We start from the raw sequence: 13,499 nt of genomic DNA on the forward strand, positions 1-13,499 counted from the left end.
CCTATAATGGTCAGGTTAGAGAGAGGCTTTGATAACATCACAATCACAAGCATGAAGAGGATTGTTTGAGACTGTATGGTGTTCTGTCTATGTGAATGATGAAACATTCATTCAACCTACTGTCCCATTGGTGGATAAAGATAGAATCTTAAATCCGACCAATGTCAGTCACTTAGGGCTTTACAGTTAACTTATAATCAACCTCTGAAAGTTTTCTTGGTCAGTTTGAGGTTTCATTCATGTGAAGAGCAGTGCTACCTTAACTGGGAGAGAGAATGCACATTTCCATTATGAGGGTCTCCAAGGAAACAGATTTAATATGGACTGGATGGGAAATAAACAAGACTGTTTTTCCAGAACCATAATGCCATGAAGTTATTCACTGTTTCTAATTCCACCAGGCCATCCCATTCCCCAGCCAACACCCGTACAGTAGGCCGCATACTCATTTACAAACTGTACAATTTAAGCAAAGAAAATGACAATATTGTCTGGTCTTTTAGAATCAAAGTAGCCTAAGGAGTGGATAATTTACTTGTTTATGTCCAATACAACAAACTTTCCCTGAGTGGCTACTGGCATGCCACTGGCAGATAAACTCGCAGTTACCATTTTTGTGGTGGTGAATGAACAGTCTTTGGAGTGGGCTGACAAAGAAATATAGCCTACTGTGCTCGCATAATCACTAAGATTTAGATTGTATGGCAAAGTGAGGCTCTAGTTTCTTCACAGATTTGAAGGATGTTGCACTGTTGTATAATGCAATAGACTACTGAAGATGGTTGTTCACACCAACATAACTGATCAGTCTATGATTGCAAATCTATGTCAATTCATTCTTAATAGCAAGAAGTGCAAATGTAGGCGGTAAGGTCAGATGTAAGTAGTGGTGGAAATATGGGTCTTTGGAGATCTTTAAAATACTTGTTTTTGGAAATGAGTAACATGAGTGTCATACTGGTACCCCAGCTATATAGGCAAGATATCATTGCTCATTGTGTAATTATTCCTTGTGTTACTATTTTTTAAATATTATTTATTTATTTATTGTATTCTGCATTGGTGGGAAGGGCCCATAAGTAAGCGTTTCACTGTTAGTCTACACCTGTTGTTTACGAAGCATGTGACATAACATTTTGATTTGATTGTGATTGATTTGAAGAATGTGGTATGTCAGAAATAAAGGTTCTAAATTAACGGACGATTAAACAAACAAACATAAACATACGAAGTAAAGGTACACAGATGGCATTTCTACTGGAGTCTATCCTGGCAGGAGAGAGATTGTTTTGGTATACCTATAAGGCATAGTCTTACCCTTGGAGAGGGGGATGGGGTGAGATGTTTTTGTTATTTTGGCTCTCCCCCACCATGTACATACCAGAGGCAGAAAAAAATAGCAGAAACGACATGCAAGCGAGAAAAACAAAGACCCAACTCCATCAGACACATCGCAGAATTCTATAGAAATCCCCCCAAAACTGCCCTTTTTTTTGGGATAGGCCTACATAGATTAAATGAAAATAGTTTTTTGCAGCAAAAGACGGGAAAGGGGGAGCGCAAGGGGGATGTAGCGCGTAGACTAGAGATCATATTACAGTTTCAGACTTTTCATGGCAAGTTTGGGGGAAGTGGGGGAGGGTGAATCTGTTACTTTGTCGATTTGATTTCTTTTTAATAGGCCTATCCAACAAAAACAGCGTAAGGAATAGTTCCACTTGATTTTAATTGAATATCATGCATGCATATTTTTTGGTGGCGATCGGATTGTGGGAATTCCAGTGATAAATGAAGGATTGTACAACAAATGCAAAATGAAAAAGTTCGGGAGTGCGTGAAAACTGGGACAACGTTTCGTTTCATTGTATCATAATTTTACATTCGGCATCAAATGAACAAGAGCACTTCGTGCGATTTTTATTAACGGTTACATTTTAGATTACTGGAATACAAATAACCATTTTTCCCCCTGGATACAAAGTTGCACCGTTGAATCTCCAAGATGTCTTCCCATGGCCGGAGTTCCATTGTTGGTGGGTTCGGGATGCTTTGCGTTTGGGCTGCCTCCTTTCTGGTTACTCATGCGGTAACGGTCCAGAGAAACGAAACAATTTTCAATGATTTCTGCAAGAAAACTACAACATGTGAAGTGCTTAAATATAATACATGTCTTGGGTCACCGCTACCGTACACGCACACGTCTCTTGTCTTGGCTGAAGACTCAAGTACCCAAGACGAAGCGTTTGAGAAGTTGGCCATGTGGTCTGGTAAGCCTTTATTTGGTTAATAAGCAAAGGTAAAAAGGGGTCATGTTGTTCATTTACTGTAATTGATATGAAAGAAATTGAAAAATGTATTATACATTTGTGTTGTGTTATTAAGTGCAGACCCCCCCCCCATTAGCATCAGATGCAATATAGATGTTCATATTATGTCATTTGCAAAAGGAAACGTAAAATAACATATTTATTTTATTCATTGAACGTTCACTTGTGATTATTTAGTCTTAACCTTGCCATTTGACATAAACATAATGTTCTATTATACGTTGTTTTTTTTTACAGTAGCACTATATAATATTTATGTAATAAGATGTATTACATTGTGCCATTAAACATTAAGGTAGATATTGGTTACAGTCACAAGGTCAGTAGGTTCATTGGTACAATATAGCATGTTAACTAGGCAATTAAATGTTGAGGGGCCCTCCAAATGGATCGTTTTTGTAATTGCCAAATACACAGGAATACGACTTTTACAGGAAATGGGGGTTAAGAGCAAATAAAGAACAGAAAAGAAAATACTCTCTGAGGTGTTAGATATTCAGTGAGACTTTCTGCACATGCATAAACACTCATTAGTGAGCCATCAACCTGCATTTCCTTCCACTTTACACTAATCCTCAGCTCATCTGTAGAGTGGTTCCCTTCCCCACTCCCCACCCCCACCATGGGAAAAAAAAGAGGAGACCACACAACTAGTGACCTTCCAAATGTATGATATTGTAACGGTAGCAGCCTCATCAAGAGGTTTGGAGCTCTTGGCGTAACAGCTAAGGTGTTGCGTTGATAGGCACTGGACCCAGGTACCAATCCCAGTCAGGGTCAACGTCCAGGCACTACTTATCTCCTGACCTAGTGATCATCTTCATCATCAACATCCAGATCCTACTTATCTCCTGACCCTAGTGATTATCATCCTCACCACACTGAAGTGATGAATGTGCATAATTTATATTCAGACTGGTCTCCTACTGTATATGCTGTAGCTAACACTACTATCGTTGTCATACCATTACATTTACATTTACATTTTATATTTACGTTATTTAGCAGACGCTCTTATCCAGAGCGACTTACAGTTAGTGAGTGCATACATTATATTTTTTTATACTGGCCCCCCGTGGGAATCGAACCCATACCATACATAGATGTTTGGCATGACAATGAACGAACAAACCCAGAGAGGAGTTTGCTAAGGCACAAACAGGCTGGAGCACCAGGGTCGTGTTCGCTAGGGCACACCGTAGCAAAATCTTTCACAACAGAAAACGATAATTAGCGTTTATTATGGTACCTACCTTCACATTTCTCTCAGTTTAGGAGCATTCTCATCCATTTGGTGTCTACTGAAGTCAACCCAAGGTACATTATTGTCCCTCCCCTCCCGTCTCGCCCATGCAGGTCTGAGGAACGCCCCTCGGTGCTGGGCGGTCATCCAGCCCCTGCTGTGTGCCGTCTACATGCCCAAATGTGACAACGGGCAGGTGGAGCTTCCCAGCCAGCACCTGTGCCAGGCTACGCGTCGCCCCTGCAGCATTGTGGACCAGGAGAGGGGCTGGCCCAACTTCCTCAAGTGTGAGGAGACTGACAAGTACCCCATGGGCTGCACGGTATGGTAGATGCTCTCACTATGCATGCATGTGTCCAGAAACAACCCCAAGCCCCTAACTACTAGCCATGTTTTTGTAGATCGGAAAAACCTATACAATCCTTTCGGATCTGAACAAGTGGCTAGGGGCTAGGGGGTAAGGGCTAGGGGTTGTTTATGGACAAGGCCACAGACTGAGGTTCATTGGTCATGTATTTAGTGGTGGCACCAGAAGTTCTTCACTGGGGTAGCTAACATTTACATTTACATCATTTAGCAGACGCTCTTATCCAGAGCGACTTACACATTGGAGTTGCTTGGTCATTGAGAAGGGTGAGAAGGGGTGAGAAGGGGTGAGAAGGGTGAGAAGGGGTGCTTGCAGTCCATGGTGTACATGTTTATGTGTACTAATACATTATTTTTTGAGGGTGCTGACGGGGTGCTAGGCCAATTCTTAAGGGGGCTTCAGCACTGTCAACCCACTGGGCACACACTGGTTGAATCAACGTGGTTTCCACGTCATGTCAATGAAATTACATTGAACCAACGTGGAGTAGACGTTGAATTGAAGTCTGTGCCCAGCGGGAGGCCCCTCCATGGAGTCACCCATCTAGTCAAGAGGCTAGTTTAATTGTCTTTCAGTCTAAAATGGCTGTCAATATTATACTATATAATACTATAATATATTATATACAGTGCATTCGGAAAGTATTCAGACCCCTTGACTTTTTCCACATTTTGTTACCCCTGAGGTGCCTTATTGTTATTATAAACTGGTTACCAACGTATTTAGAGCAGTAAAAATAAATATTTTGTCATACCCGTGGTATACGGTCTGATATACCACAGCTGTCAGCCAATCAGCATTCAGGGCTCGAACCACCCAATTTATAAAATACTATATAATATTGAGGCGGATGCCTCATATGAAAAATAGACCAAACAGAGTGACGTTATGAGCTCACTGTGTCTTCCGTCCATGGTGAGACAGAACGAGGTGCAGAAGCTGAAGTTCAACACGTCGGGACACTGCGAAGCCCCCCTGGTGAAGACAGACGTTCAGGCCAGCTGGTACAAAGATGTGGAGGGCTGCGGAATCCAGTGCAACAACCCCCTGTTCACTGACGAGGAGCACTCGGACATGCATGCCTACATCGCTGTGTTCGGCACCGTCACCCTGCTCTGCACCTTTTTCACTCTGGTGAGCCTCACACGGCAGTGTTGTGGACTACATTACCCATAATTCCAAGTGTAACTTGCAGCTGTTAGCAACAATTTTTTGACTTGACTTTTAACTTTTACATTTGAGGTTATAAATGGAATTAAGATACAGGTATTGTAACACACATACCATTATTTTTCAGATAATTTGTTCATACTGCTTTTCACAGAAGTTGTCAAAACAATGCTTTTTATTAGCTGATATTGTTAGTAATTTGTGGAGAACTATGTGTTTCACTGAGTTGACCTTTCTAAGGACAGCAAAAAGTGTTTTCCATTAATATTATTAATCTTTGTGATTTGACCCATGACCTGTGGACTGAGACTGTACTGAGAAATCACCAGGGGTTTTCTATATTTATTCTCAAATGTTCCTGTCTCACGTCTCCTCTCTCTCCCTCTCTCTCTCTCTCTCTATCTCCCCCCCCCCCACTCTCTCCCTCTCTCTCTTTCCCTCTCTCCTTTCACAGGCCACCTTTCTGGCGGACTGGAAGAATTCAAACCGTTACCCCGCCGTCATCCTCTTCTACATCAATACCTGTTTCTTCATGGGCAGTATCGGCTGGCTGGCTCAGTTCATGGACGGAGCTCGCAAAGAGATTGTATGCAAGAGTGACAACACCATGCGTTTAGGGGAGCCCTCGTAAGTGAAGAAGAAGAATACTATATATTTTATTGTCCATCATTTGTAGTTTTTGCTTACGACCCAACCCCCTGAGACACACACATACACTGTACATACACACACACACCGAAGGGGTTGGAAGAAAGTGGGAGTATTATGAGATAAGATGGGAAAATGCCATTTAAAGGAGTATTTCTTGAATCTTCTGGTGAGGTTCGTAGGTCTTGTATTTTGCTGGTACAGGAGTCAGGAGGTTAGTTTTCACAAGATCGCTTTGTTTCTCAAACTTGATTGGTTGATTGATTGGTTGGCTGATTGATTGATTGAATTTATCAGACAATTAATAACACACATACAGCCAATGCAATGGCAGTGTACACTTTCAAAATCATAGAGTCATTCACTTTCTTCTCTCTCTCTCCATCCAGGTCTACCGAGACTCTGTCGTGTGTCATCATCTTCAGCCTCGTCTACTACTCTCTGATGTCTGGGGTGATCTGGTTCGTCATGCTGACCTACGCCTGGCACACGTCCTTCAAGGCCCTGGGCACCACCCACCAGCCCCTGTCGGGCAAGACCTCATACTTCCACATGGTCACATGGTCCGTCCCATTCATCCTCACTGTGACTATTCTAGCCACCGCTGAGGTATGGAACACCTACCATTTGTTTTAGCCATTGAAAAAAAGTAACTTCTGTGATTTGCGTTTTATAATGCTAATGATGATAACACATTATACATGCTTATGACAAGTCTCACAATGCGTTGTAACTTAATCTTAATGCATTGTACCAGCAGGCTTTAAGTTAAGTGTTACTGGGTTATTTTGCAATGGTGTAATCCCAAACAGTGTCTACAGTTTAGAGACAAGTTTATTTATTCGCTTTTCATGATAGAAAGACAATGACTCAGAATGTATTGTTTTCCAAATTATTTATATTTTATGCCATTCAAACACAGGTATGCATTTCTGGTCTCTGTTGTTTGCCACAGGTGGATGGAGACTCTGTCAGTGGGATCTGTTTCGTTGGCTATAAGAACTACCACTACCGCGCTGGCTTTGTGTTGGCTCCCATTGGAGTTGTGCTTGTCATTGGTGGCTATTTCCTCATACGAGGTGAGTTCTCTCAAACCCAAAAAACTAGACATTTTCATATTTCAGAATTGAAATGCTACCAAATAAACAGACGTTCCCTAACTGATTTCCTCTGTTTGTTTCTGCAGGAGTCATGACGTTGTTCTCCATCAAGAGTAACCACCCGGGTCTTCTGAGTGAGAAGGCTGCGAGCAAAATCAACGAAACAATGCTAAGACTTGGTATGACCCCTTAGCTGTCAATCACCAAATATCCAGAGCCAAACCACTGGCATAACAGTGTAACAAACCTGGTTAGTGTTGAAAAGACAGATAACCGCTTCCACAAGGGAGCTAGCTTTCCTGGAGCAGTGGTTAGATCCACTGCCTTTGGGTCAGGCGATCCACTGCCTTTGGGTCAGGCGACCCCCCCCCACGAAATGCTACAATAGCATGCTAGCATAAACCTTTAATAAAGCCACTTAAATCGCCTCATCGTAGATTTACTTTAGATTCTGTTGCACGATATAGGTTATATAACCCTTTGGTTTTATCATCATATAAAGTATATTGTGTCTTGACTCCTGAGTTTTCTGGAATTTCAAATATCCCTAATAATTTGTGTAATTCCTCTTTATCAGGTATATTTGGATTCCTGGCGTTTGGCTTTGTCTTAATCACGTTTGGCTGCCACTTTTACGACTTCTTCAACCAGGCTGAGTGGGAGAAGAGCTTCAGAGAATATGTGTTGTAAGTTCCTTTTCTCCTCATGTAGCCTACAATAACCCGGAACTATTTTCAACGCTGCAACTTCAAAACAGGTGTTTAGGACCTAAGGACTTCTGGACCCTTTTGGAATACTCTAAAAATGTATGCTTCTTTTCTCAACACCTGGAAGTAATCACCAATATATGACATGACATAATTGGTAAAAGCTTTGCAATGGAAAGTTTCCTTACACTAATCCAATATGTCAAACGAGTGATTACTTCAAGGAAGGGAGGAAGGAAATATGCATTTAAGAGTATTGGAACATGGCCACAGTTATATGGTGTAATAGGAGATTTAAGAGTATTGGAACATGGCCCCAGTTGTATGGTGTAGTAGGAGATTTAAGAGTATTGGAACATGGCCCCAGTTGTATGGTGTAGTAGGATATTTAAGAGTATTGGAACATGGCCCCAGTTGTATGGTGTAGTGGGAGATTCCCAGCAGATGAGACAAGTGGTTACCATAGCCCTACCGGGTTGTGGTGCTGTGAATGCAGCCTTATTTCTCGACTCTGTTGACTTTGGGTGGACTGGTATTAATTTCACCTCAGAAATGTAAATGTCTCTTTCCTGCCTCAACAAGTAAACAACTGGTTCATGTCAACCGCTCTGTATGTGAATATGCCCCATTTATATGGCTTTACAGTGGGTGTGGGTATGTAGAGTATTTTACCACAGCAAATGCAACTGCCTGTGCAAAAAGAGCTTTGACGATTGATTGATGATGTCTATGTTGGTTTTGAACAGGTGCGAGGCCAACGTGACGATCGCTCATCAGACCAACAAGCCGATCCCAGAATGTACCATCAAGAACCGTCCCAGTCTACTAGTAGAAAAGATTAATCTGTTCTCCATGTTCGGCACGGGCATCGCCATGAGCACCTGGGTGTGGACCAAGGCCACTATCCTCATCTGGAAACGCACCTGGTGCAAGTAAGCAGCCATTTCCTTTAGAACACACACAGAATATTAGACAGGGCGGCAGTCTCTTTGTGCTTTAGCAGAAAGTTGTATTGTAGAAAAAAGGTAGGCTACAAGAAAATAGTATATGAACTTTAACAACAATACCCAAGTATGGAGTTACACATTTTATTATCTCTCTGAGGCATTCACACGGCATTGTCTGTGTATTAAAGCTGAAATCCGCATAAGGTGAAACAGCGCCACTGTTCGCCCCAGCGCATTTGTTATTGTTTTTTTGATGAAATGGAGGAGAGGAGACATACATTTTGTTTTCTTCAGTACATACTATGCTGTTCTATCGCGCGTGCAATGATGTCAGAGCGAAAAAATACAGTGTTCGTTGTTTGATGCAACTTCTTTGTTGTTGTAATATCTCAAACGAACGTGGTAGTTTCACCAAGTATGGATTTCAGCTTTAATGTCTGCACAATTTTACCGCGATTGTCACGTCAAGGGATACGTCTACATTGTCTGTCACATTGTCATTTATCTACCTGTTGTTCCTGTCATAGGGTTATCGGCCGTAGCGACGATGAGCCCAAGAGGATAAAGAAGAGCAAGATGATAGCCAAGGCCTTCTCCAAGCGCAAGGAGCTCCACAAAGACCCGGAGAAGGAGCTGTCCTTCAGCATGCACACTGTCTCCCATGACGGGCCAGTAGGTAAGTCCCCAAAGCGACCCCCTGGGGGTTTAGGAGAAGTACTACAAACCTTGTCATCAGTCAGCAAGAGGCTGCTTGTCATCAGTCAGCAAGAGGCTGCTTGTCATCATTCAGCAAGAGGCTGAATTGGCTGCCTCTCAATGAAATGGCACATTTTGGGGCTGAACTGAAAACTCTAACATTCAAAGTATTCTTTTTTTATGAGGATGGTATGCCATACTTTTTTATAATTGAGGAACTCCTGGCTGATAATAGTTTCCACTATGTTTCCACTATGTTTCAATGTTACAACTAAAAGTGAATGTCATTGAGAACTCTGTCTGACACTAGAAGTGAATGTCATTGAGAACTCTGTCTGAATGACAGTCATCAGATAATGTAAGCACTGAGGCGGCTGTGGCCAGCATGCTTGCTTATGTTGGAGGGACTGTATGAACTGTTAGTTATTGGAACACTGCAGGGGACTCCAGGGAGCATTCTACTATATAAATAACCTTTGGGCCTTTTAATGAATGGATAGTCATGTTTGAGCTCTTCTACTATATAATGGATAGTAATGTTTGAGCTCTTCTACTATATAATGGATAGTAATGGTTGAGCTCTTCTACTATATAATGGATAGTAATGGTTGATCTGTCTTTTCTTCTTTCTCATTGGTAGCTGGAATCAACTTTGACCTGAACGGGGAGCCATCCAATGAGATGTCTTCAGCCTGGGCCCAGCATGTGACCAAGATGGTGGCCAGGAGAGGTGCCATTCTGCCGCAGGACATCTCTGTCACCCCTACAGGGACACCTGGTGAGAACTGCCACCTGCTTATTGACATTGTCTGACATCTGCACTCTTCCTTGCGTTCATTGCATTCTTCCTTGAAATGATAACAGATCGTAGACAGTTGGATTAGTTAAAGCAATGGGAGAGGGTCTTTGCTTTCACTTATCCAATCATGTATAGATTCAAACAGGGCCTATGTTACTAGCCTGGTTAAGCCAGACTGAATGCTGCACTCACAATGGCAGTATTCAGTCTGATATAACCAGGCTACAGAATTGTCAGTTCAGCCTCCAGTCTGATTTAATCCTGCTACCATGTTACCACTATGAGTCTGAATCTCACCCTGCTCTTTCACCCAGTTCCACCGCCAGAGGAGAGGAAGCTGTGGATGGTGGAGGCGGAGATCTCTCCTGAGATGATGAAGAGGAAAAAGAAGAGGAAGAAGAGGAAGAAGGAGGCGCGTCCTATGGAGGAGCTGGCCGAACACCAGGGCTACCGTCAGCGAGAGTTTGGCACCAGCTCGGTGCCACGGCTACCCAAGCTGCCCGGCCACAGGAGCCTGGTGGCCAATCTGAGGCAGCACCAGGAGGAGGCTGAGGACGTCCTACCAGGCTCTTACCCTGAGTTTAGGCCCTCTCAGCCCCTGCCCTACCAGGAGAGGTACGGAGGAGCCCTGGGGCCCTCCTCTAGCCAGAGGAGCAGGTACCCTGACCTCAACCCCCTCTCCCTCAGCGACCTGCCTGAGGACCTTGGCCTGGGGCCCCGCTGCCGCCCCCAACAACCACCCCCCTCCTCCTGGCAGCACAATGGAGCGTTCCGCTACTCCGGGGAGGTGGCGCCTATGGCAGGGGGGTCTGGGAGGACGGCCCACGTGGGGAGGTCGCAGGGGGGTCAAAGGAGGGCGGAGTGGGGGCAGATCCACTCTAGAACCAACCTGATGGAGGCGGAGCTTATGGACGCTGACTCTGACTTCTGAGAGCGACCATGTATGGTTGTGGGGTTTTGTGTTTTTTTTACAGACTGTAAGCTAGAAGTGCTGGATACTTACACTTATGGTGCTCCCTTGTCACTGCCCAACAGTCAAGATGAAACAGGACTCAAGTCAAGTTAATTGGTCAGATCTGTCTCATTAAAAGGGAAGGGCTAAAGGAGAACTGATCAGGCCAAGGGTGAGTTTCATGAAAGCTTCTTGACTTATGTCCCACTGGGCACAAACTGGTTGAATCAACGTTGTTTCCACATCATTTCAACCCCCCAAATCAACGTGGAAAACTGATTGGATTTGAAAAAAGTCATCAACGTAAGGGCATTTAACCTAAATCCAATGACATGGTGATATTTTTTGTTGATTTCACATTGAATACACGTTTGTTGACAACTCAACCAAATGTAATTCAAAACTAGACGTTGAACTGACTTCTGTGCCCAGTGGGGTGGCTCTGAATTTCTCTTAGCAATCCACAGCAGTGACAGAGTAACAATGATAATGTCTGTAGTATGTTCTCAATAAAAAAAAATCAAATTCTATGGCTGCGTTTAGACAGGCAGCGCAATTCTGATCTTTTTACCACTAATTGGTCTTTTGACCAATCACATCAAATCTTTTCACATCACATCTTTTTCAGAGCTGATCTGATTGGTCAAAAGACCAATTAGTGACAAAAATATCAGAATTGGTCTGCCTGTCTAAATGAGCAAAATTAATTGAATAAAGCACTTTGCTGTTCAACAAGTGGTCTGGGTCGATAGGTTGTGAAGAGAAATGAAGTACCTCGTTAGCTACAAAGCTTTTGGGAAACGCCGCCCAGGCTAGTCAATGCTGTGTGTGATTTTTCAGAGTTACCTAAAATAATTCCACTTGTGGCATTGGTCAGAAAACAGACATGACCACCCACGTTGCAACAACTAACTTCTGTTGTCAGAAACATTTAATTGAATGACGGCACAGAGGAGGCAGCTCAACTCTGACCGACTTGGATCAGGATCACCATCACTGACATGATCCCGGGTCACTTTCTCTTGGATCAGATATCACTCTTGTTGATTTCAGACTCATAGCCATTCATTCATCATATGACTTCCAAGACTCTTCCAGAGATCTTGTCCTTCCCTGAGTCATTTTATATAAGTAGTGTAAAGTGGCTCCCTTTACCTGTGTCTCTTCCACGTCATCGCTGACTTTAGAACTGGACAGGTGAAAAAACTAATTATATGTAGGCATTCTCCATATTGCTATCAACTAGCCTGTGTTAATAAACAAAATATTACTAGATCTGTAAAGATGGAGAGGAAGCCACTTTAGACGATTGAGATGCAGCTGTAGCCTCAAACTATCAGGCTCTCTGGAAGTTCCATGACTTTGTATACCATCGTCAACTAGTAGTCTGTACTTTTGTAGCAAAAATATATAACTGTTTTTATATTGCCTGGTGCAATCACACAAAAGTGAGCTTTTTTTCACCTGAGGAGAAAGAGAATGGATTTTATATCAGTGGGAATCAATCATTTCATTTCTTGAAAGTGTTCTTGCACATGTTAGCTACATCAGTTAGCTAAGTTTTTTGTATTAAAAAGGGTTATTTTTTTACTGTAGTATGTAGTATTTCCACATAATGTTTTACTCTATTGTACAGCAGTGCTTGACTTGGACTGAAATAGGTGCCGGTACTCATTTTGCGTGCTGGTACTGTTTATATTTAGGTGCAGGAGCTCCACAATACTTTTGAGCTAATATTCTATAAGAGGAACAGGAGCTCAAGCGGTAGAACATTTTAGGTGCCGGTACTCAGCTCCGGTGAGCTCCTGCCAAGTTAAGCATACGTATAGACAATCTTGGCTATACTTTGTTGAGTTTTCTATGTTTTTACTGTAAAGGATAGTGCTATATATTGCATCATGTTGTCCTAGAGGGGAGAAAAACACGTTTATTATCTTTACTTGTAATTATCTGCTACAATTTCTAAATGCACGCATCTTGTGCTTCTCTCTCTATGTGCAGTGCACCTATTCATTTATTGTGACCTAGGACATAGTGGAGGTTGTTGAGGGGAGGACGGCTCATAATAATGGCTGGAACGGAGCAAATGGAATGGCATCAAATACATGGATGTGTTTGATGTATTTGATACTTTTCCACTAATTCCGCTCCAGCCATTACCACGAGCCTGTCCTCCCCAATTAAGGTGCCAACAACCTCCTGTGCTAAGACGCAGCATACTTCTACAATTCTATGTTGTTATACTGTATGTTTGGTTGATTTTCCGTGTTGAGGTACATTACAGATTTGCTCAGCAAAAGGGAAAAGTCACTGAAGCTTGTGATGTAGTTGTACCTATGCTGTAACCAAAGTAATTTAGTATTAGTGTCTTTGCGTCACACTCACAACAGAATAAAGATGGTGCCGAACTACAGATGTAGGATCTTAATTTGATCACCCTGTTGCAGGAGAACTTCCCTGCAATGCAGGACATTTTAAACTTGTAGTGCATGAGATTTAAAAAGGCTTTTGAAGTTTGCAATTTCCACTTAGAAATTTCAGAC

The 13,499-nt window shown here is 42.6% G+C and overlaps 1 protein-coding gene across 1 annotated transcript; it reads left to right on the top strand.

Moving 5' to 3' along the window:
• The first annotated feature begins 1,071 nt into the window (after positions 1–1,071).
• LOC121550097 (smoothened homolog) lies at positions 1,072–11,229 on the top strand. Its single transcript, XM_041862247.2, has 12 exons — positions 1,072–2,267; positions 3,684–3,892; positions 4,862–5,071; positions 5,562–5,734; positions 6,145–6,364; positions 6,711–6,834; positions 6,942–7,034; positions 7,433–7,541; positions 8,309–8,494; positions 9,037–9,185; positions 9,846–9,983; positions 10,319–11,229. The coding sequence occupies exons 1-12, from the start codon at positions 2,003–2,005 to the stop codon at positions 10,933–10,935; spliced, it is 2,493 nt and encodes an 830-aa protein (XP_041718181.2). The 5' UTR covers positions 1,072–2,002; the 3' UTR covers positions 10,936–11,229.
• The last annotated feature ends 2,270 nt before the right edge of the window (positions 11,230–13,499 follow it).

The sequence above is a fragment of the Coregonus clupeaformis genome, chromosome 2 (genome assembly GCF_020615455.1).
Source record: "Coregonus clupeaformis isolate EN_2021a chromosome 2, ASM2061545v1, whole genome shotgun sequence".
Lineage (NCBI taxonomy): Eukaryota > Metazoa > Chordata > Actinopteri > Salmoniformes > Salmonidae > Coregonus > Coregonus clupeaformis.